Below are 22,069 nucleotides of genomic sequence, written 5' to 3' on the forward strand. Positions count from 1 at the left end.
AGTCAAGATCCTAAATGCATTCAGTGGAATTAATAATAACCTTCCAGAGGTGGCAGGAGATGTGAAGGTGGAGTACCTAAAACACTGAAAGGAGAATGTCTTTACAAAAAAGTCCTTCTGCTGGTTGCGTGACCACGCCTACAAGGCTTGGCAGAGTAATTTAAATCCTTTTGCGTATAGTTTCTGTTCGTATCGACTAAACAACACGAGAGATGGACTACAAAGAACATGTAAGTTTACAAATGTTTACAGATGACAGAAATGAATATTTCAATGCTAGCCTATAAACAATCTGTAGCCTATTAGTTCATGTCAAGTTAAACGGTTGGATTTTTCAAGTTAAGACTGCAAATTCGAACGAGGTTCCATTAGAAATATCTTAGAATGTGTTCTATTTTATTAGCCTACTAGTTTATTAGAACAGTTTTTTATAATAGGCCTAGAAGTAGCTATCAACTGAGAATCATTAGGCCTACTTTGTTAGAAAAGTGATTATAAATCGGTTATAAGTAACGTCATTAAAAAATGCAGCCGTCATATGTTGTCAAACTTGTTCTAAAACCTGTAACAGCTGTAAACGGGTGTAATCTTGACAGACTAAAACTGTCATGCACAGGTTGAGCAGGTTGTATCCACCGCGCAGTTCGGAGATTTGATCGAGTTCTCGTACCCCGTTGGCTACTCGCACTGGGGCGTGTACGACGGAGATGGGTACATCATTCACTTTGCTGTTGCCGGTAAGCACGAGACCTTTCACTTTAGTATTAATAGCCTACTATTTCCATAACAAGATAATCATGCTATACCGATACAACACAATAATATAGACTGCTATATACAAGTCAGATTTCACTGTGAGAATTTACCCCAATATAAAGGCATCTTTTTATTTGTTTAAAATGCCCTTTCACAAGTGTAAAAAAACAAAAACAAATTATATATGCATACATATATATGCATATGTCTCACAAACTATCTCATATCAAATTTGCTTTTTCCAGATGAAAGTCAGGTGACGAGTACGTTTCGAAATTGTCTGCAGACTATCTTCCCTATTTGTGGTGATCTTTTGCTTGGAGAAACTAAGATCCGGCGTCAGCTTCTGTCTGAAGTTAACGTGCCAAAAGGAGCTCGTGTTTCAGTGAGCAATAACCGGCACGCTCTCGAGCCTTCACCTGTGGATGAAATTAGAAAACGACGAGATGCTTTACTGGACAAAGAGTTTACTTACAAACTCTTCACACACAATTGTGAGCACTTTGCCACATTTGTCCGCTCCGGTAAAGCTATGTGCAATCAGGTGAGTTCATGAATCAGATGTAATTTAACAGTGTAGACATTCTGTGTTCTGTACATTTTATTTAGGCTATTCTGACATGATGTTGATTCCTTTGTTTTAACAGATTCCAGGGAAGCCCAAAAACAAGGAATGTGTGGAATCTACAGAATCATTTAGCTACCTTGTGCCATCGAGTTAACCTACTGAATACCAAGAACTACAGATTATCACAATAATAATATATTATGTTTGATTATAAGGATATTTCTCACACACTCATTAAACCAGTTAATGTTCCTGCTTGATGTCATGGAAAAGGGTTCTTCGCACTGATCTGTAATAGTATATATATCCTCACTTTCTTCACTGTGCCTGCAGGTCTTGTTTGGTCTCCTAGCCTTATCAAGCTGGTTTTAAAATGGTTTTGGGTTCAGACCAGGAGACCAGCTTGATTATGCAGAAAGATCATATTATTCCAGCTAAAACCTATACCTATATTTTTTCAGCAAAAATGTAGTCAAAATGTACATTGAATGTTTAGTAAAGGTGTTCACATGTTTCTGACTGTCCTTTTCACATTTCTAACTAATATGGTACGTACTATTAGTAATAGGCCTATTACCAGTTTACACCACAGTTACAAAAACACCATTAAATTGCTTGACAAGTGCAGATTTCTTTCCTGTGCTAATGCATTGTCTATTACAACAGAAAGTCTGGGAAATATCTAACACCCAGTAAACACAGAACATTGCCCTAATATGGTTCCGGTTTAATTAATATTATTTTTGGGTCCAAATAATGTTCAAAGAATGTTTTCTGTAGTTTTTTTTAACTAAAAAACATTTGTTGTAACCAAAAACATGTGATTTGCTACTTATTAGTCAGCTGCAGGTGACTGTTTTACCTGAATAGACCATACATTTTAAGTATATCTGCTAAAAGTGCATTTTCTGTAAAAAAAAAAAAAAGAAAATTAATAAAAATTTAAAAAAAAAAATCCTTTTTGATTTTATTGACTTCAAATCTGCCACAAGTGGAGAGAAAGAAATTAAACAAAATGATCGAGATTATAAAAGCTTCTTACAGGGTTTAAAATGAACCCATTTTTATTAAGCTATTACATGAGTAACAATGACTTGTAAGCTAATTGTGTTTTGGATGAAACTGTGGTTACCATGGTGATTTTTTTTCATAAGGTAAAGGGACAATGCAGTGTTGTGTTTTTTTATCATTAAAAAATAAATATTTAGATTCTATACAAAGACCTATTCTGATTCACTTTTTTTCTTGTACATTTATTCGTAACCGCAAAAAAGAGTTTATTGTTATTTCTGAAAAGACGAAGCGTTTCCTACATTCCCCGGATGTTGCCCCACGCTTGCTCATGTCCCGGATGTACCTACATTTTAGTAGAGGAACAAAAAATGGGCTCATTATCAAGCTTCACCAAACCGTTTAAATTATCCCCACACACGATTATTGTACATGTATGAGGACCAGGCCGCAGTTCTGAGCAGACTCCACGTCCATAGTCTCCGTGTCTGTAAAGTGATTCATGAAATCGAAGAGGTAAGACAGTTGTGTACATTCAGTTTTGCTACACGCTGTTGACGTTAGCAAGCCAACAGTCAGTTGCTAAGCGAAGTTTATATCAATAACAAATAACGTTTATTTATCTGTAGGAATATAGAAACATTGGAGGGGATCGCAATAAAATATTGACTGTAAAATATATGTTTTCTTAATAGATCACGGTGTTCTTTAGCCACTCCTTGTGTATGCTAAGCATCAGGCTAACACACAGCTGTCCAGATAGATTTCAGAAGATTGTTGATGTGTAACTGCTTATTCATCAGTCGTTTTGTAGTCTTTAAACTTGTAAATGAAAAGAGCATATGTTAGTGTTTTTAAAGCCACGATATGGAAGTCAGATGATTGATGCATTCTGCTATTTTGATATTCTCTCTCTTAAACCTATTAGATGTTAATTAGTAGGCTAACCAGGTCAGTAACTTCACTGTTCCTCTGCCTAAATATTTTATCTACCATTATTTATTAGCTCAAAACTGAACAAACAGGGTTAAATACAAGTTTTCTATAGTAGTTAAACTCTAAAAGGTTCTTGAATTCAAGCACTGTCTGTAGATGTGATCAAATATATAATCTGTATGATTTTAAAAGTAGATGAGTTATCAGAATATTTAATCTGTATGTTTCATATGTTGTTGTGATAGAATATGTGCCTCTTTTGTATATGTAGAGCTGATAACAGAATATATAATGGGTATGATTTTAAATGTAGATGTTATATCAGAATACATGTTTGATTTGATGCTTAGATGTCACATCTAAATATATGATCTGTATTATTTTAAATTTAGATGTGACACCAGAATATAAATAAATGATAAATGTTTTTAAAAAGTAGATGTAATATCGGAGTATACAATCTATAAACTTTAAATGATGATGTGATATCGGAATACTTATGATCTTTGATTTTCTATCTGGTTGTGATACCAGAAATCGTACATGTTAAATTGATATTAGAATGTAAAATCGTAGATGTGAAATTAGAATATGTAATCTTTATGGTTTGTAATGAGAAATTAGAATATATAATCTGTCTTTTCATATGCAGATGTGAAATCAGAACAAATAATGTATATGATTTTATCTGTAGTTGTGATGTGAAAACATGACCTGGTTTTGATTTGTTGCATCATTGAGCAATGACAGCTCTGACATTAATCTAAAAAAACAGTTGAGCAATAGATCTGTTTAAAAAGCAGTGTAAAATTAACCCAGGTCAGGTGGTAATGTTTGGCAATTTATTATTCAATATATTATATGAGTCTGTAATACTGTGGTGTTGTCAGTGACTTAATGCTTGAATATTAATTTTATTCTCTTCTAGAGTGAAGTTGGAGGTGAGAGTTGCGGGCCGAGTGTGTTGACACAGTTGGAGCTGCTTCACACTGCTGACAGGGCCTTCCGCCATCCCCTCACCCGTCATCCGCCTAGCGAAGAGTGATGACCTCACAGCAGCATGGGAATGCCAACCCTGCCCTCCTCTCGCCACAGAACTCTTCATCAAGTCAGGGCAGGCAACACATTTCTCGTTCCCCGATAGACTCATATTCCCGCTCCGGGCTTTCCTCTCCTCGGAGAGGCTGGGTTGCAGCGTCCTCATCCACAACAGCTCATGGTAACTCTCTCGCGCTCTCTCTAAGCCGATTGGCTCCGGCATCCTGCAGTAATTCCTCCTCGTCTCGGAGACCTGCGTCCGGCCGGGTGGAGCCGTGGCCGGAGGAGGCTGTGGATGACGCATATGGCCTTTACTCTCTTCACCGCATGTTTGATATTGTGGGTGCGCAGCTGACGCACCGTGACGTACGTGTGCTGTCCTTCCTTTTTGTGGACGTTATTGACGAGTACGAGAGAGGAGGGATACGGAGCGGGCGAGATTTCCTGCTCGCACTGGAGCGTCAGGGGCGATGCGACGAGACAAACTTCCGGCATGTTCTTCAGCTGCTCCGCATCATCACTCGCCATGACCTGCTGCCGTACGTCACGTTGCGCAAGAGACAGACAGGTTTGCGATCTTGTCAAGTTCACTTTTGAGAGATGATTATTGTGTGCAGTGAAGATACAGTTTCATCACTCTGCAATATGTTTTGGCAAGGTGGACATGTAACATGTTGCAAATTATTTTCCAGTGTGCCCAGATCCAGTGGATAAATACCTGGAGGAGACATCAGTCCGTTATGTTTCTCCCAGAGGAGCAGGAGAAGCCCAGCAGGGAACTCCTCACAGAAGAACAGGTGTGTCCTATATGGCTACATTGCTTTAGACTTCTCATTGGTGCCGTAAGCAGTTTGGTTTTGTTGTTTTTGTTTACTGAAATACCACCATTTGTCACGCTGTAAACTTTAGAAAGGTCGGTAACACTTTATTTTAAGGACCAATTCTCAGTATTAACTAGTTGCTTATTAGCATGCATATTGGCTGTTTATTAGTACTTATAAACCACATATTAATGCCTTATTCTGCATGACCATATTTCAGATCCCTTAATCCTACCCCATACCTAAACTAAACCACCTTACTAACTATTATTATAACTATTCCTCCTAAGAAAATTAGGAGATTGTTCAGGGAAAACTCTTAGTTAACAGTGAAAGTGTTACCGAAAGGTCCAATTACTTGATTAGCCAATCAATCAGAACTTTTGATGCACTTTACAGTACAGCACATATATGGCATTCAGGAAGCTTAGGTTTTGAAGTGGGCAGGATTTTGGTTTAAAGAGGCGTGTCTAATTCAGTGGCTAATGGTCTGATCAAGTCCTCCTGGAAAGTTCATATTTCTGAGCAGGGAAGTTGTAATTAGGAAATCAGTTCCAAAAAAAAAATTTAAAAAAATCAGCAAAATCTTTTAACTAGGCTGACCGTAGGTGCCCTTTTTCCCGGACACGTCCTGGCTAGAATTTCTATATTGACTAAAATATCCAGGTTTTGGTTTCGTTTTTCTGTTTTCATTCTTGCTGAAGGTAAAGATCAAAACGTAGTTTGACCAATAGCATGCAGGCATTGTACCTAATCGACCAATTGTGGTGTGTGAGAAGTTGGTATCTACAGAGAATGGTCAAAGCGATGCAAATACGCAAAATTTACATTTTAGAAACGGTTTCTATTTCTGCGATGTCACGGCTGGAACAACAACATACAAACTATATGATAATCTCAGGCACTGATTATGTGCTTTACTGAAAGTTAAACATGTGAGTTTGAATATCATTTTGCGTGACCTTATAGCCATGCTGAAAGCAACAACAGCTAGTTTACCTCAGATCTTGAAAATAAATTAAAGCAAACATGTACATTAAAACTGCGAACACAGTGCAAAACAAGCATTTTTCATTACAAAGATGGTATCAGTCACATATGTACATTTAATAATATTAAAAAGGTTTAATATCACTGCAAAAGAAGCACTCAAACTGAATATTTCCGAGTGTGTGATGTCAAACCTGTGATAAACTCTTAAACTCTTATGTTAACGACATGTGGCAGGTAGAATGGGTTAAATTTTATGGAAATAAGTTATATGAAACAAATCTTAGTGTAAGATATATATATATATATATATATATATATATATATATATATATATATATATATATATATATATATATATATATATATATATATATATATATATATATATATTTTTTTTTTTTACTAATTTTAAATCTAGGTATGACCAAGTTGTTTTTACAAGGTGTCTTTTAGGTCATGCAAGATTTACACATGGATATTTATTAAAAGGTGAAGAACCACCATCATGCCTTACTTGCCAAACTAAAATGATATTTTATTGGATTGTACGGTTTTTAATGTAAATAGACAACGGTTTTATTCAGAGGTGTGTCTAACTGATTTATTTAAAAATGTATCACCTAAATATAATTTAGAATTTTTGTCTAGTGTACATCTGAAATGTCTTTTATAACCTTTTGTTAATTGTATACCTTGTATAATTTATTCAGAGATCGCCATTAAAATAGCCTCGATGCTGGCATGGCGTTAAAAAGTGTATAAATAAATAAATAAAATGGTTTAATATTTATTTATGAATTAGATTTATAAACTTATCCATTTTGTTGCGAATGCAGTGCGCTTCCAGAGAGAGCCCGCCCACGCTTTTGATTGGCTGTGATTGATTCTGTCGTGTTGCGTTGTCGTGGCACGTCTAGTGTGGACAACCAAATTACTTGTCGCTGGAATCTTGTTGCGTCACATGTAGTTAGGACACGGTGTAAGTTTGGAAGATTTTCCAGAATAACAAATAGCTGGAATACACTACACCACATTTAAAATATGAAGATTTTGGATCAGTAGGCATCATGCACTTGCTGGGTTTGTAAATGGTTACAAAGAATCAGGATCACACACTACCAGACTTTCAGCAAATTCTTAAACCAGGTCAAAATATTAAACACGTTTGATAGCTTCCAACTGGATAGAACTGTAGTCTGAAGCTAAAAAATCTGTCTGTGCTTATCATAAACTACATGATTTTCTGTGAAATCTGTCAACTCCAGCTGCCCAAAATCTGACTTGCTCTGATGTTCAGCAGACAGTCCAGACTGCAAATTGAGGCAAAAGCTGCGTACTGTATTCCGGTCTTAACCTAATCGTGATCGGTGGAAATGCATGTACTACAAGTGAGACAGATATTGTGGTAGTGATTTTAACAATGTTCTGTTTCTCAGGACCCCAGCCATTGATCTGCTGTCCTCCATCAGGACCCCAGGTATGCCCACCCCGTGCTAAACCAACCCCACCTCCGCCAAGCAGAAAAAGGAAGAGATCTCACACGACAGCTGACTGCAGAGAAAAACAGACCTGTGGTAAGACAACAAATCTGGGGTGCATTTCCCAAAAACAACTATGGTCGTCGTTACCAGTAGAGTTCAATGGAACTAACGAGCATAGTTAGCTAACGATACTTTTGGGAAACGCACCCCTGCTAAAGAGTGAAAAAAGATGCTCACACATGTTTATGGCTCAGAAAGAGAAGGTTTGACTCCAAAATTCCAAAATTACCCCCCAAATTTTTTGTTTTATTTACACACTCAAGCAATGATAAAACACATTTGGAGTGGGCCACTTGGCGGCACTCCTCCCCAAATTTTGCCTATAAGAAGTGACTTGAATAAAAGTAACATTATGAACATCTTGGCAGCCTCTTTGAAAGTCAGTCAGATTAAAACTGACCATTTTAGCCAGCACTTGCCATTATTCTCCATAGATATGCCATTTGAGCATATGACCACTGACAAGCTATATTCCTGAAATCTGTGTCCTTTGTAGGTGGACATAAAAGCCACTTTTATTTTTTTTTTAACCTCCTTCCTTGTCTCGCAGACATACGACTGAGGGTGCGTGCGGAGTACTGTCAACATGAGTCGGCTCTACAAGGAAACGTCTTCTCCAACAAGCAGGAGGCGCTGGAGAGGCAATTTGAGCGGTTCAACCAGGCCAACACCATCCTTAAATCCCGTGACCTTGGTTCCATCATATGTGACATCAAGTTCTCAGAGCTGACCTACCTGGACGCCTTCTGGCGGGACTACATCAACGGCTCACTATTAGAAGCCCTGAAGGGCGTTTTCATCACGGACTCTCTGAAGCAGGCAGTGGGCCACGAGGCCATTAAGCTCCTGGTGAACGTGGATGAGGAAGACTACCAAGCTGGCAGGAGGAAGTTGCTGAGGAACCTGGTGGCGGGAGGTGCCGGTGCAGGGACAGGGAACAGGGAGGGTCCCTTGTCCTAGTGGTGGGATTGACTCGGTAAGTGGAGGAAATTCAGAGAGACCCTGATGAGAGATTGGACACTAATGAGAAAGTATACATGGGGGGGGGGGAGGAATGTAAACAGAGAGGAAGTGACTCTTAAAAGAAAGATACCCTACAAGAGGCCGGGATTTGCATCTTTAGCAGATGTGGATGGAAAGAGGCGTTAAAAGTGTTCTGGAAAGTTACGTTATTTCTGTTTTATTTTGAGTATCTCAAGTTGTGGAAATAAAAGATGAAGGGGGAAGTATCGGACAAAGAAGGCATTTAGTTTCTTTTGTCTTTATTCCTGCGTAATTGACACTAATGCTTTTGTTTTTAGGCTTGTGTGAATTAGTTTTTTTTTTTTTTTTTTTGTGCTACATTTCTATTTAAGTCTTGTTGCACAACCATTTGCTCTTAGTGAAATTCTCTTGGTTAAATTAAATGTGTTCGCCTCAAAGTTTAACAAAGAGGACAGGTTGCATAAGGTTTGATTGACTGATTTGCCTTTAAAAACATCACATTGTTTCTATTGATTATGGAATAATTCCCCTGTCAATGTTGTTTAGCCATCCATGTTTTTCTGGATGTGAACTTGCATACGCAGAAATCTCAGTTTTTATGAAAAATCACACAAAATCTTCATTGCACACTGCAACACTGCACTTCGCTTTGGAATTGCGACTACTTTATAGAGAACACATTCTCCATTTGTTTCATCACTGAAATTATTGCACAATTGGGTTGTTTTAGCAAATTCATAAAGAAGATTCTGAAGCATGGACGATTGTTTTTCAGAATGGTTTATGATATGCTTTGTTGCAGTTTGTGTTTTCATGCATCATGTCCCTGTAATTTTCTTTTTCTTTTGGTTATAGAAAAAACCTAATAACATTAGAAAATGTTCACACTTTTTTTTTTTTTGGCAACTTAATATGTGCTCTTTGTCCCGAGTTTTCCAAAAAGATTAAGACATTTGGGCTCTCTAGGCCTATTAATATCCATGTTTGGACCAACCTAGCTCTGAAATTAATCTTCATTGTTTGTTATTGGTTGAATTTCTGGGCAGAACGGTTTAATACAGAGATACGCCTTTGTAGAGTTCAAATGCATGTGACGGCAGTATTTGATTAAGGCTTTGTATTTTCACAAAGGTATAAATTGGCTACTTTTGTTCAATCCAAAAAAAAATTATTAGGTAGTTCTGAGAGTTCTAGTAAAAAAAAAAAAAGGAAAAAAAAAGATTTGTACTGTTATCGCTACTTTAAAATGTGATCTCACAATGCAGCACACATGACAGAAGCTGAACCTTTTTCTTGTCTCATGATTTTGGGGTGCTCCTTAATAGCAGTTTTTAATGTGCTATATTTATAATTTCTACTCATTTGAATTCAAGCAAATGTGTCCTGAGAAACGGCCTCTGCCATGGTTTATATGTTGAAATAATCTGCTGTAACCTCTGTCCAACAAGTCTTGAAAGATGACACAAAATGTGCCAACCTGAAGCGCAACCTGTGTTTTAACATGACTGAAGTGAAAGAAAAATGCCTGAGCAACATGCAATCGCAGGAAGATGTTTAATTTGACTGACTTGAGATGTTTTTGCTATACTTTTAAAATACCAAAGCTGTTCCCAGACATTCATTCTCTCTTTAATCTCTCTCTCTCTCTTCATTCTCTCCTCCATCTGTTAAGATATAATGAAACTGTTGAAATATTGAAAGAAAATTGGTGACTTGTGGGGTGAGTGGAACAGACGTTTAGAAAAGTTAGCTGTGGATCAATTACTGCTATTATTATTATTACTACAGAAGGAAGAAAAGCATTTTGTAATGTTTTCCTAATGGAACTAAACAAAGTTACAGACTGGTATCTATTATATAGGTTACATGTTCTATTGATTGTGTTCAAGTGTTTGTCTTTATATCTTGCATGTATATGACATTGATCCCCTTAAATATCACACAGTGACAATTGAGCTGTGGTCTGTAGATTTGAGATATCTAGACATTTCTAACCTTTTTATACTTTGTTTTTCATAGAGAAAGAAATGGGATTGCTACTTTTTGGAGAGGTGAGATGAGTATTCTCAAAGTGACACAGTAGAACAGATGAAGACGGAGCACTTTATTTTTTACTCTCTCAAGTATTTCACCTATTGTAACCATATATAGTAATACACCATTCCAAAATGTAGGAGACATTCGGCATCATCGGCCATCTGTCGCATTATGACTCTGATTTTTGAATAATTTTATTTTTGTTGACCATGCCGGTGGTTGTGTTAAGTGAAATATTTACGTGCAAAATAGACAGCTGGTTCATTCAATGTCTGTACAAATCAATAAAACAAACTGAAAAATACAATCTGTTGCGGTTCCTTTTTTAAAAATCCAGTTAGCAACACGTTACTTGACCGACTGTATTTGTATGATGTGTGTAATTACTGAAATTTCAAGTTAGCCATTCATAGATTAATTTTTCCAAAAACTGCTGGCTCTGTGGCGCTCTCAAAACTTTGCCGTTTGTCTGAACTGCCTGACCTAGTAACATTCTCAACCAAAAGTTGAGAAGACTACCCATTTTTTCAAATGGGGGATGTTTTGGTAAAGTTTTTTAGAAACTGCAATCCTGTAGAAATATACAATGTGACTTAATATCACCTCAAAGAAGTTATAAGATAGCATTCGTATTCATCTCCATGGCACTTGCTTATGCTGCCTGGTTTTGAGCCAATCATCTGAATCTAATTGTTGTTTGATTGATCACTGCACCAAAAAGAATGCCCATGGTCCCAAACGTTTACAAAAGGTCTACTTTAATACATCGATATATTTGCGATTTAAATGTTGCTTGTCAAATTATCAATAGAGAATTTTTTTTTTTTTTTTAACCAGATGGGGTAGGTACAGCATCTACCAGCAAGGGTTAACAGGGCCATGCTAACTAACCAAACCTTTCCACATTGGAAGTGGTGCATAGAGCACCATTAATGATATCAGCCTTTAGCAAAAAACTAGTGTTACCAAAGACAAGACTTCACTCTTTTTTGGATTTTCTTTTCTTGACAAAGACTTTCAGCAATGCCCTGCTCATCAAGACCAAGAGCACACAGACTGCTGTAAACAAACTCATTATCAGCATTAACACATCTACGCAGTAGTAGGAATACCAAGGAAGCCTGTAGGACTCGGTGCGTAAGTGCACCGCACCCTTATGCCTCATGACAAACTCCAGCCAAAAGATGGCACTGTCCATTGGCTTGATTGGAGTGTCACGATGTAGGCTTGACATTCTGCGCATGTTCTTCTGGTAGGGTTGATTTTCATCCAGTATGTCCCTTAGGGCTTGTGTTAGGGTATCTACATCCAAGGCTGCGACATCAAGCACTTGAGCCACCCCTCGGGCTTCCAGGCGAATCATGTTGTCAAATTGGTCGAACATGAGCGGAAGTCCAAGCATCGGAACGCCGTGGTAAATGGCCTCGTAGATTCCATTCGTTCCTCCGTGGGTGACGAAAGCTTTAGTTTTAGGATGGCCTAAGAGGTCATTTTGAGGCAGCCAGTCCACTATCAGTGTATTGTTCCCCAACATTGATGGCTTTTCCCCTACGTGCCTCCAAATCACCTTTTGTGGCAAGCGAGCAAAGGCGGAGGCGACGACTTCTGATATGTCAGGAACTAGACTTCTAAGCAGAGTACCCAAAGACATGATCACCACCCCGTGCTCTCCAGAACTCTCGACAAACGTCTCCAATTCATCTGGTAGAGGTTTGGATGGTTTGCACTGGAAGCCTCCAATGTAGACCACATTGGGCATAGTAGGGCGAGGAAACTCAAATACAAAATCGACTCTCATGAGCCACAGATCTGCTCCTTGGATCAGAGAGTACACATTTGTGTTTTGGTCTATGTGTTCGCTGATAACTCCTTGATAAAGAGGCCTTGTGAGCAAGTAGTCTATGTATTGGCCGATTCCATAATGCAAGAAATTTTTCATTTTATTTGCAAAGCTCATTTTATCTGTCACCCTAGATCCGATAGTTGGGATGTAAGAAAGCGGTGAGGGTGCAATTGCAAAGTGCCCTTCTGAATTTGTTATCCATCGCACATTGTACACCATTGGTAAACCCAAGTACGTGCCCAATATGACCCCTCCTGCAAAACCAGGATCAGTTAGCATCAAATCATACTTGGACTCTTTGAGTCTTTTAACAAGCTTTTTATCCTCTAGAATGGTCCTCACCATCTCAGCAGAAGACTTGTGAGAGTCTTCTAAAAGACTAATTACTTCTTTTTGCAGGGCCATGAATGACCAAACAGATCCTTCCCCTCTTTGAATGTCAATGTTTCTCTTAAGAAAGGACGCCATGTACTCCGGGTCCTCCAGGCTGGAGAGATGATCGACACGGATGGTGATGGGTGTATAGTGTGTGGTGTTCTCTGGGATGTACCAGCTGTTGGCAGAACGGACAACTGTCAGTTTGTGACCTCGCTGATGAAGCTCTCGTAGCAAAATGTCCATGTTAAGCCAATGGCTTCCATCCACTGGGTACACCAGGATCTTCCCAGCCAGGGAAAGTGGTGGGACACTCCAAAGCAAGGCAACCAGGACAAAGATTTGGGGATGCAGCAACATTCTCTGAAAATATATGTTTGAGATAAGTCGATCATAATCAAAATTTAGCCAATGGAAAAAGTGCTTGTGCTTATAAATTAGAAACCAATGTGGACTTTTAAAACAAAATAAATAAATAAATAAATAAATGACTGAATACATGCATACATATATACAATATTAATTATGTATTTATTTACTTATTCAAAATCAAGTTAATTTGCTATTTTTTAAGATGTAATAAATGGACAGATTAGTATGATTACAGAAAGAAGGCAGTGTAGTATAATGTTTTTGATATTATTGTATAGTTAGTGTAATATAAGTATTATACCCATACCATATATGATTACAAACTGATATCGCTATCTCATTTTTTATTTGATCTATTTACTTATTTATTTTTGTTTCTCTCGTCTGTCACTTGCAGGGGCTTCCCCCTTTATCCTATCTGAGAGAATCATTGCACATTGACCTGACACTACAGTACTACACAATCTCAGTTGAACACATGTACAGTTTTAAGAGTTCACAGTGGGAACAAGAGAGACTAAAGGTACTAGAGTACACCGATCATGTAACTAACACAAATCTACGTCCCTGACATGTATGCTAAATAGATGTGTTATGTAAAGGCTATTCATCTGAGATTACACTTTTGCATACCAATGACTTGAGCGTCAAAACCTGTGTTCAGGTTAAATAGGTTGCACAAACTGTGTAAATCATTGCAGAAAAAATTACTGCAAGTAGTGTACATTGTTCTGAACGACACTGTGCAATAGTCTCTATTCTCTATTTTAATGATGTTCATTGATTAAACTGCAAAATGGACAGAGCTGGGTAGAAACTGATTACATGTAATCTGGATTACGTAATCAGATTCCAAAAATTAAGTACTTGTAATTGGATTAAATTACATTTTAAAATACTGTAATCAGACAACAGTTACTTTTTTTAATTGATGATTACATATTATTCACACAATAGCAATACATTATTCATAATTTATTGATTCTCCCTAATTCCTCTTTTTCAACTTTTAAATGTTCCTTTCTAAAATAGACTATATACTGCTTATATAGCCTACAGTTAGAAGTCTTCCAGTTTTGTGGACATTCACACAGAGAATGCACAGTTTTAAAATACACAAATTCACATTATTTCTTATTTACATGTAATGCAGGCATTCCAAAACTTTTTTGTCATCTGAACATCTTTCACCTAATATATTTACTTGAAGTACCCTGAGATCTAAAAATAAATATTTTAATAATTAGGAATCACATTTGCATGTTCACGATTGTCTGTTGGTTAATGACATGTAGGTGAACAAATTAAGTATTTTATTTTGACAAGATTTTATTCTAAAATGACTTATGTTGATTTTCCATTTTTATGATTTAATTCATTATTAGCTTTTCATTAAACTCATGAAGCCCCTGCAGTTCATTTACAAACCCCAGTTTGGGAAACCTTGAAGTAATGCAATGTTTAATGCACTCCCTGTTATTAATTACAATGAATAGAATATATTTTCTTACTCTTTGTATTTTTATATCAATATGGTATGAGATCATCCTATTTAAAACAACGTGATAAACGACTTAGGTCAAAAGTAATCTAAAAGTAATCAAAAGGTAGTCTGATTACGTTACCTAAAATCTGTAATGTAATAGATTCGTTACTAATAGTAACGGATTACAATTTTTTAGTAATCTACCCAGCTCTGAAAATGGAACATCTGAAGCATGCAGACAAGTAAAATGAAACACTGTACCTGGTTTGTGGCGATGTCCTGAAGAGAAGTTTTGCAATGTGAAAGACTGCCCTAACAGTGCAGTTATTATTCCTGATCTGGCAGGCAGCCTTGCAAAAGAGCAAGCAAAGTCCCTCACTTACGTTTTTGTTTTAAAAGTGGTGACTAGCATAGATACCGGACTGGGAACAGCATGAGGTTGAACTTTGGCCCAGATTGTACTTCCTCTGTGCGTTTATTTAGCCTAGCCTCAAAAGGGGGCTTGATCTGAATCATGTGTTTTGTGTAAGAAGGAAAGAGAGTGAGAGGTAGGCTCACAAACAGATTATGTCAGGGGATTACATACAGCACATTCCATCCACATTAAAACCTTTATTTGAATCTAACTCATTAAAACAGGCCTTTGAGAAGAAGTATGGAATATTCAGAGCTTGGAATCAAAACACATGTGATGGAAAACTTCACATTGTTCCACTTCTGACTCAAGGATTTTAAAAGGAGTGCAGTCATGAAGATCTATCACAATTTGGAAACAGTCAAAGAAGAATTTTCTTATAAGCAAATACTATTCGGGATAAGCTAAAATTCCTATATTTCAGAATTTCCGTTCAATCCAGGATCTTTTTTGGTCTGGGTATAATGCTCTATTTGCATCAGCAGAGTAAGAGGGCACTTTTAAAATACACAGTCTTTATGTTAGAAATCAGCTCATTGCATTGTAAGAGATTCATCGCTTTCATCACGAATGGCTTCAGAAATCATGTAGATATCTTGTACAGCAACATGGAATATGACTGCTGCTGGATGCAATGCCATTCTCCTCCACTAGAGGGGACAACATTGTCACTAATTTCACTTGGATACTGGAAAACAGTACAGGACATGAACACAGTCCACGTAAGTGTGTGTCAACAAGTCATTCTTATTTATTTAATAACTTAACTTTACAAATTACAAATTAATTATAAAATAACAAATTATTTTAAGTGGCTAGCATAGAGACACAGAGGATATATGCTCTGTGTTTTACCTCATTTTTGCTTTCCCACTCTATAATTGCAGTTTTAGTATTCTTTACTAACATGAATAAATAAATGTAAAAAAAATTGTGCAATGTAAAACAACAGTAGTGCAAATAGCTAAACTAGCAAAAATAAACAGTTAAATGAACAGTTAAACAGTTAAAAGTAAAATGACAAAGTAACAGTGCAGAGTAAATTATGAAATTGATTAAATCAGTAATTAAAGTGTGTGTGTGTGTGTGTGAGAGAGAGGATACAAATTTGTATAATGACATGGGTATGACATAGGTATTACAAGGAGAAGGTGATTTATGAGGACATTTCCCCATGTCCCCATATTTCAAAAGGCTTATAAATCATACAGAATTAGTTTTTTTTTGAGAAAGTAAAAATGCACAAAGTTTCCTGTAAGGGGTAGATTTAGGTGTAGGCTTGGTGTAGGGCGATAGAAAATACGGTTTGTGCAGTATAAAAACCATTACACCTATGGGATGTCCCCACAATTCACAAAAACAAACGTCTCTCTGTGTGTGTGTGTGACGTTTGGCGTTTTGGCTATGCAGAACAATTGTGCCAATAAAGTACTTTGAAATTGAAATTAATATTAATTGAACCAAGGCTCTTTCTCGTTCTCAAATCCTTTGTTGGGATGTTTTATTAATGGAGCTACAGGCGGCAGACTGCATGAGTACTCGCTTTATAATTAATGCTCAGATGCCCAGCCGAGAGAGATAGAAGTAAATAAATTAAGAGCATTATCTTACATCTATACCTTTTATTTTTGATTATTTTTATTGTTATTATATTAGGTCATTAACCGTGTTTGGGTTCAGTCTTGTGTATACTATTTTTGAATCTTTTTTTCCTAGACATTTTTAATCATTTGTTTTATTAGTTGTCGCGTATAGTTAATATGCTAACATGCAAAATTTCACCTCGCTGTGGTCATATTATGTGGTCACTGTGGTCTCTTCTATGACTAAGACCTAGCTCATAAATATTAATAAGGTCATGCTGACGCTGTGTGGTAATCGTCCAATGCCGAACTTCTGCTTCATGAATATTAAGTACATCATGCTTACGTATCGTGACAACCACCCAATGGCGAATGTTCTGCTTATGAATATTGATTAGTCGTGCTGACGTTGCGTTGTTACCTTGCTTGGTTACCTTCCCAAGGCAAAAACCCGGGTTATGAATATGAAAAACCCAGCCCTCGCCATAGTAGAATTCGTCTTTTACCGGGAAAAAGAAAGGATTGCGGAGAGAGAGAGAGAGAGAGAGAGGGAGGGAAGCAAGAGGCCTGGATCTCGATCCGCCCCTCCCCCATCTCCCGTCCTCCAGCGCTGGGATGCTGCTGCTGCTGCTGCCATCACCGAGAGATGCGCGTCAAACGGGCATCATCAGCATGTAGACCCACATCTCTCCTTCACCCATCACTCTTAGCAATCAGCGCCAAAAATAACAGCAACGATGTGACCAAAACGAGCCTCCTTTACTACGTTCCCGACAGCACAACACGCCGCTTTTAACCGATTAATTAATGCGGACATGGTACAATCTCATCTGCATCATTCAGGTTTTCTTCCGCATAAGATGAAGTGCTCACCACCGTCTGCTGCCTCCTGCTCCCTTCATTTGATTTCAATTCTGCACCGTTGCGCATCATCTGCATTTGGAATAGTGTAAAGGTCAAATGATGTGACTTTCGTTTTTGTGTTCTCCATGATGGGCATGATTTGAGGCTAAATCACTGGATATCATTCCGTTTTTCCTGTCTTTTTTTTTTCCGACTCAACGTCAAATGTCCTTGGAACATGGCCTGCGCGGTGAGTGAATATATTCGTTCACGGATACATGTTCACAAGTGCCTTGTGGTGTCAGCAGGGTATGTTTTGTGTTGGGTTTGTTCATTTGTTGCAGTCCAGCGTCTGCTAATGTATAATTAAAGTGCTTTATTATTATGATTACAGTAGGTAAGCGTTACATGGAAATTATTATCATCATCTACAGTATGCCTCGCACGTTTATACTGATATAATTCACCAATAGGTATGTTTTGTGTCAGGAGGATTGTTCGACAATTGTTTTTAATGCCATAAAATAAAATGCCTAGTATAAATAAAATGAACATATAATATAATAAAAAATAAGTCACATCACAAATATAACACAGTGTTATAATTATACCTTTGACAACAACTCTTTAACATTTATTTAAAAATATTAAATCTTCATTATTGTGCAATAAACTTAATTAAGAGCAGTGTATCTATAAATACCTGTATGCATGAAACAAATGACTAGTTTTTGATAGACTGAAAAGCAGGTGATGGATGGATGTAACCTTGCTGTCTGGTTAGTTTGTGCAGCCTTTTATTTTAAAATGTTAAAATAAAAATGTTTTTAATATACATTTGTTTTACCTTCCCCTCGCTATGATTAAAACGAAAAATCATGACAAATGCTACAGGCACTTTCATAAGCTGTGAGCAGCTGTACAGTGGACCAAGGTGAACATCTGATTCCTGAAGGTTACCAGGAAAGGGCATCATCGTCTATAAAGCGCATGTTTGTTGAGGAATCTTCTGGACATTTTTAATAAAAGATGAGGAGGCGCGCACAGATTATGGGTTTAAATGTTCAGTAACCTAAAGTTGGTGTCACAGCAGGGAAATGGAGGCGCAGAGCTCAAGCGGATTGTAATGTCATCCAAAATTGCAGGCCTGATGGCTGGTAGTTTTGCCTTCGTAAATCTGTTCTGCAGTGGGATTGGGCAAGTGTTTATGTGCGCATGCGCAGGCGTTTCGGACTGAGTGAAGGCAGATTTTGCGTCGAGAGGCGGCACTGTGAAGTACATGGGTTGGGGAGAGGCGCACATACAACGCTTATATCAAGAGAGAGTATTTCAAAAGGCGTTTAGATAAGAAGTGATTGTCCTCGGTTTCCCTCGGATATTATGCAAACAATCCATTGCAGTAGGTGTGCGTGATGAACGCTTGGCTGCTTGTTTCCCACAAACTTCCTACACCTGTGGCACCTCGGTGAGCAGAATGCCACCTTCACATTTCAGAACGTTTAACTAACCGCTTTGGAGCGTTGCAATTAGGTTAAAAAACGAACAAATACGTTCATAATGAAATCTAACAGAAGGGGGCATAAATTAATGGTCAAGTAGGAGATACCTGCTGGGAAGAGAACGCAAAATAAAATAATAATTAATAAAATAATACTAGCACGCATTAAATTAGCCTACATGACAAAGAGTCTATTATTTTAGAAAGGCAGATGTTTGATGAAAAGCTGTACTCAGCTTTTGATGTTTTTCTCATAAATGTCTGGGAAAGTTATCACGTGTTTTATACGCTGCGATTTTACATAATTCCTTCTCATTATTCAACTTCCTGCAAGCCAAAATAATGATTTGATGTTTTTGTTTTGTTGCCTTTTCGATTTCTGCTGTTTTGTAATTGTTTAAATTCAAACTTTATTTCATTATTTCATGATATTACCATATGCTAGAATGAAATCTTTTGTTCATCCGTCAGTAAAATTAATTAATCAGAATAGGGGTTCTAAGTAGGCAGCGGGATTCTGAGGAATGGAAGGTACTTAAGTATTTGCACTGCAGATGGATGTGTACTAACATGCCTTTGTGTGTGTGTGTGTGTGTGTGTGTGTGTGCGTATTGTATTGTGTAATGTGCATTGATGTGAATTAATGTTAGACCGTAAACGCTAAGGGATGCGAAACAATTTTTGGAAGAAATTCCAACAATAAAGTGAAATTGAAATATTGGTGATCAGCCTATGTTTAATTAAACTATAAAAATGTATTTAAATTCTTCTCAAATAGTGTCCAGCTATTTTTATGTTTCATGATAATAACGTGTTTTCATTATTTTTATTTTTTTAATGTGAAATAAAATTTTTATGAAAAAAAAAAATCAAGATTTTAAGGTTGGAGAAGATTTTGACGTTTCAGAGCTGTGTGTTTTTGGTTTAAGCAAGTTCAGCAGTGCACTTTTAACATTCTTCTTTTTTTGTTCCTCAGGTTTTGTACCAACGTTATTCCTGTGTCACTAGATCCCCTTTATTGTTTAATAATCAGTAACACTTGCTTCATTTGGTCTTCATAGAGATGGACTGGCACAATGGCTACCACTTTATTTGCTGACTTTTTCTTTATGGGGGGATATCTCAGGGGAACCCCAGCTACCACACCATAAAATAGAAAACCCCAAACAATCTCACAATTCATGTCTCAGTATGGAGAACTACATAGAGAACATCTTAGAAATAGGTGAGGAGGAATATAAGTAAGACAAAAGAGATCACACATTTTCCCAGGCACCCATCTTTTAGCTCATAGCATCTGCTAAAAAGCTTCCAGTCTTCCACAACCAGCACACCATCATGGGGGATCTGGGCAATAGCACGGTAGACTTCCACCCTAAGAAGCCAGGGATGGACAAAGGAGGTGATGATGGAGATTTCGGGGTGACAATAGATGATCTGTGCTCACTGATGGAGCTCAGGGGACCCGAGGCCCTGCAGAAGATCCAGGAGAACTACACAGACACAGAAACCCTCTGTCACAGACTCAAGACTTCACCTGCAGATGGTGAGTAGTACTAGTTTGGACGTGACCATGTCACTTACTAATTACATCACGCGTGCATCCTGAAACAGACAGGCATTTTCAGCTATTATAAAAATGTTGTGGTCATTTACTCACTCTCAGGTCATTCAAAACCGTTTGATTTTATTTCTTCCGTGGAACACAAATGGAGAATTATACTGATTGCTGTGTACCATGCAGTTAGTCCCTATGGGGACTGAGGCTTTTATCAGAAAAGATGCGAAAAGCACCATAAAAGTGTCATAAAATTGGTCCATTAGACTTGTGAATTACATATTCATATAGGTCTTCTGTAGCTCTACAATAGTTTTGTGTCAGGAACGGACCAAAATTCAAGTCGTTATTTACTGATAAGACTTTTAATGCAGTGCACAAGTTGTATGGACCATTTTTATGATACGTTCATGCTTCAGTCCCCATTCATTGTTATTGCATGGGAAATGGCAACCAGTTCAGTTCTTCAAAACTGTTATTTTTGTGCATCGCAAAAGAAAGATTTTCCAAACAAAGGTTTGGAATGACATGAGAATGGGTAAATGATGACAGAATTCATTTTTGAACCAGTTCTGTAAATCCAGATGCACCTATATTCACAAACACTCCTTTTCAAAATAAGCCTGTCTTCATGGAAAGAATACCAAATGTCAGGTGCCTTTATCTGTCTTTGAAAGCAGACATCTCTGAAGAGCACCTGGTGTTGAATTATTATTTTTTTCACAGTAAAAATGAAACACATTGCCCATGTTATCAGATGAGAGTATCTCTCTGTAATGCAGTTTTGGAGCAGTTTTTGTATTAAGAAATTCAAGTCCGGTTTTTCAGAACATCATTGTGTGTGTCTTTACACAACATCATAGTAGAATTTATTCATATTTAGAGAAAATTCTTGATTGTTCCAACACATTTTTACACAGGTTTTACGATATACAATTCGTAGCTTTATAGCCAAAAAAGGAGCATGCCAGTTTTGATAAATCATTTTCAGTCATTAATAAAAATAACAAAGATGAAATAAAATATAGATAGTATAGGAAAACCTTAAGTTAAAATGAGAAATGTTGCTTCAGCAACTGATGTAAGTTTAAGCACTAAATTTACAAAAACTGAAATAAAAATGAATAAAATCTATGTAGAAAAACAAAAGCTAATACAAATCACAAAATCACATAACACTTCCTAAAATTTAAAAAGAAAACTGAAAATATAAAATTAAAAGGTAATTTAACCATTTGATGCACATCGTGGGTCTAAAGTGACTGAGTTTATTTTTTCTACATCTTTGCAAGAAATTAATGTAATCATTCAGAATTCCAGGAATTCCTCAATTAACATGTTTTTGATCATCACAAATTCCTATTTTTATTTATTTTTTCTTACTTTTTGAATAAAAATCATTTTTTGTATC

The 22,069-nt window shown here is 37.1% G+C and overlaps 4 protein-coding genes across 13 annotated transcripts in view; 3 read left to right on the forward strand and 1 right to left on the reverse strand.

The window, feature by feature from the left end:
• Positions 1–109: 109 nt before the first annotated feature.
• si:ch211-229n2.7 (uncharacterized protein LOC100002243 homolog) lies at positions 110–1,838 on the forward strand. Its single transcript, XM_058783845.1, has 4 exons — positions 110–230; positions 617–737; positions 1,002–1,300; positions 1,404–1,838. The coding sequence occupies exons 1-4, from the start codon at positions 213–215 to the stop codon at positions 1,476–1,478; spliced, it is 513 nt and encodes a 170-aa protein (XP_058639828.1). The 5' UTR covers positions 110–212; the 3' UTR covers positions 1,479–1,838.
• An 802-nt stretch (positions 1,839–2,640) lies between these two features.
• Positions 2,641–10,992, forward strand: dedd (death effector domain containing). 2 transcript variants are annotated; one of them, XM_058783840.1, is made up of 6 exons: positions 2,641–2,851; positions 4,200–4,877; positions 5,002–5,106; positions 7,560–7,697; positions 8,215–8,640; positions 10,668–10,992. In XM_058783840.1, exons 2-5 carry the CDS (start codon positions 4,316–4,318, stop codon positions 8,622–8,624), a joined length of 1,215 nt encoding a protein of 404 aa, XP_058639823.1. In that variant the 5' UTR covers positions 2,641–2,851; positions 4,200–4,315; the 3' UTR covers positions 8,625–8,640; positions 10,668–10,992. The 2 variants fall into 2 exon arrangements, with proteins under 2 accessions (XP_058639823.1, XP_058639822.1); XM_058783839.1 differs by having other exon boundaries at positions 8,215–10,992.
• ugt5e1 (UDP glucuronosyltransferase 5 family, polypeptide E1) lies at positions 10,738–15,877 on the reverse strand. Its single transcript, XM_058783838.1, has 2 exons — positions 15,023–15,877; positions 10,738–13,266 (listed from the first exon to the last, which is right to left on the reverse strand). Exon 2 carries the CDS (start codon positions 13,261–13,263, stop codon positions 11,665–11,667), a length of 1,599 nt encoding a protein of 532 aa, XP_058639821.1. The 5' UTR covers positions 13,264–13,266; positions 15,023–15,877; the 3' UTR covers positions 10,738–11,664.
• Positions 15,878–17,200: 1,323 nt separating this feature from the next.
• Positions 17,201–22,069, forward strand: part of atp2b3a (ATPase plasma membrane Ca2+ transporting 3a) — a 31,765-nt gene continuing 26,896 nt past the window's right edge. Inside the window, exons 1-2 of one of the 9 annotated variants that reach the window (XM_058783835.1) lie at positions 17,201–17,852; positions 20,077–20,646. In XM_058783835.1, coding sequence (XP_058639818.1) covers positions 20,439–20,646 — 208 coding nt within the window. In that variant the 5' untranslated portion in view covers positions 17,201–17,852; positions 20,077–20,438. Of the gene's footprint in view, positions 17,853–18,864; positions 19,068–20,076; positions 20,647–22,069 lie in introns of those variants that run through there. The other 8 variants (XM_058783833.1, XM_058783837.1, XM_058783836.1 and 5 more) reach the window with 8 other exon arrangements.

Source organism: Onychostoma macrolepis, chromosome 08, assembly GCF_012432095.1.
Source record: "Onychostoma macrolepis isolate SWU-2019 chromosome 08, ASM1243209v1, whole genome shotgun sequence".
Classification (NCBI taxonomy): Eukaryota; Metazoa; Chordata; class Actinopteri; order Cypriniformes; family Cyprinidae; genus Onychostoma; species Onychostoma macrolepis.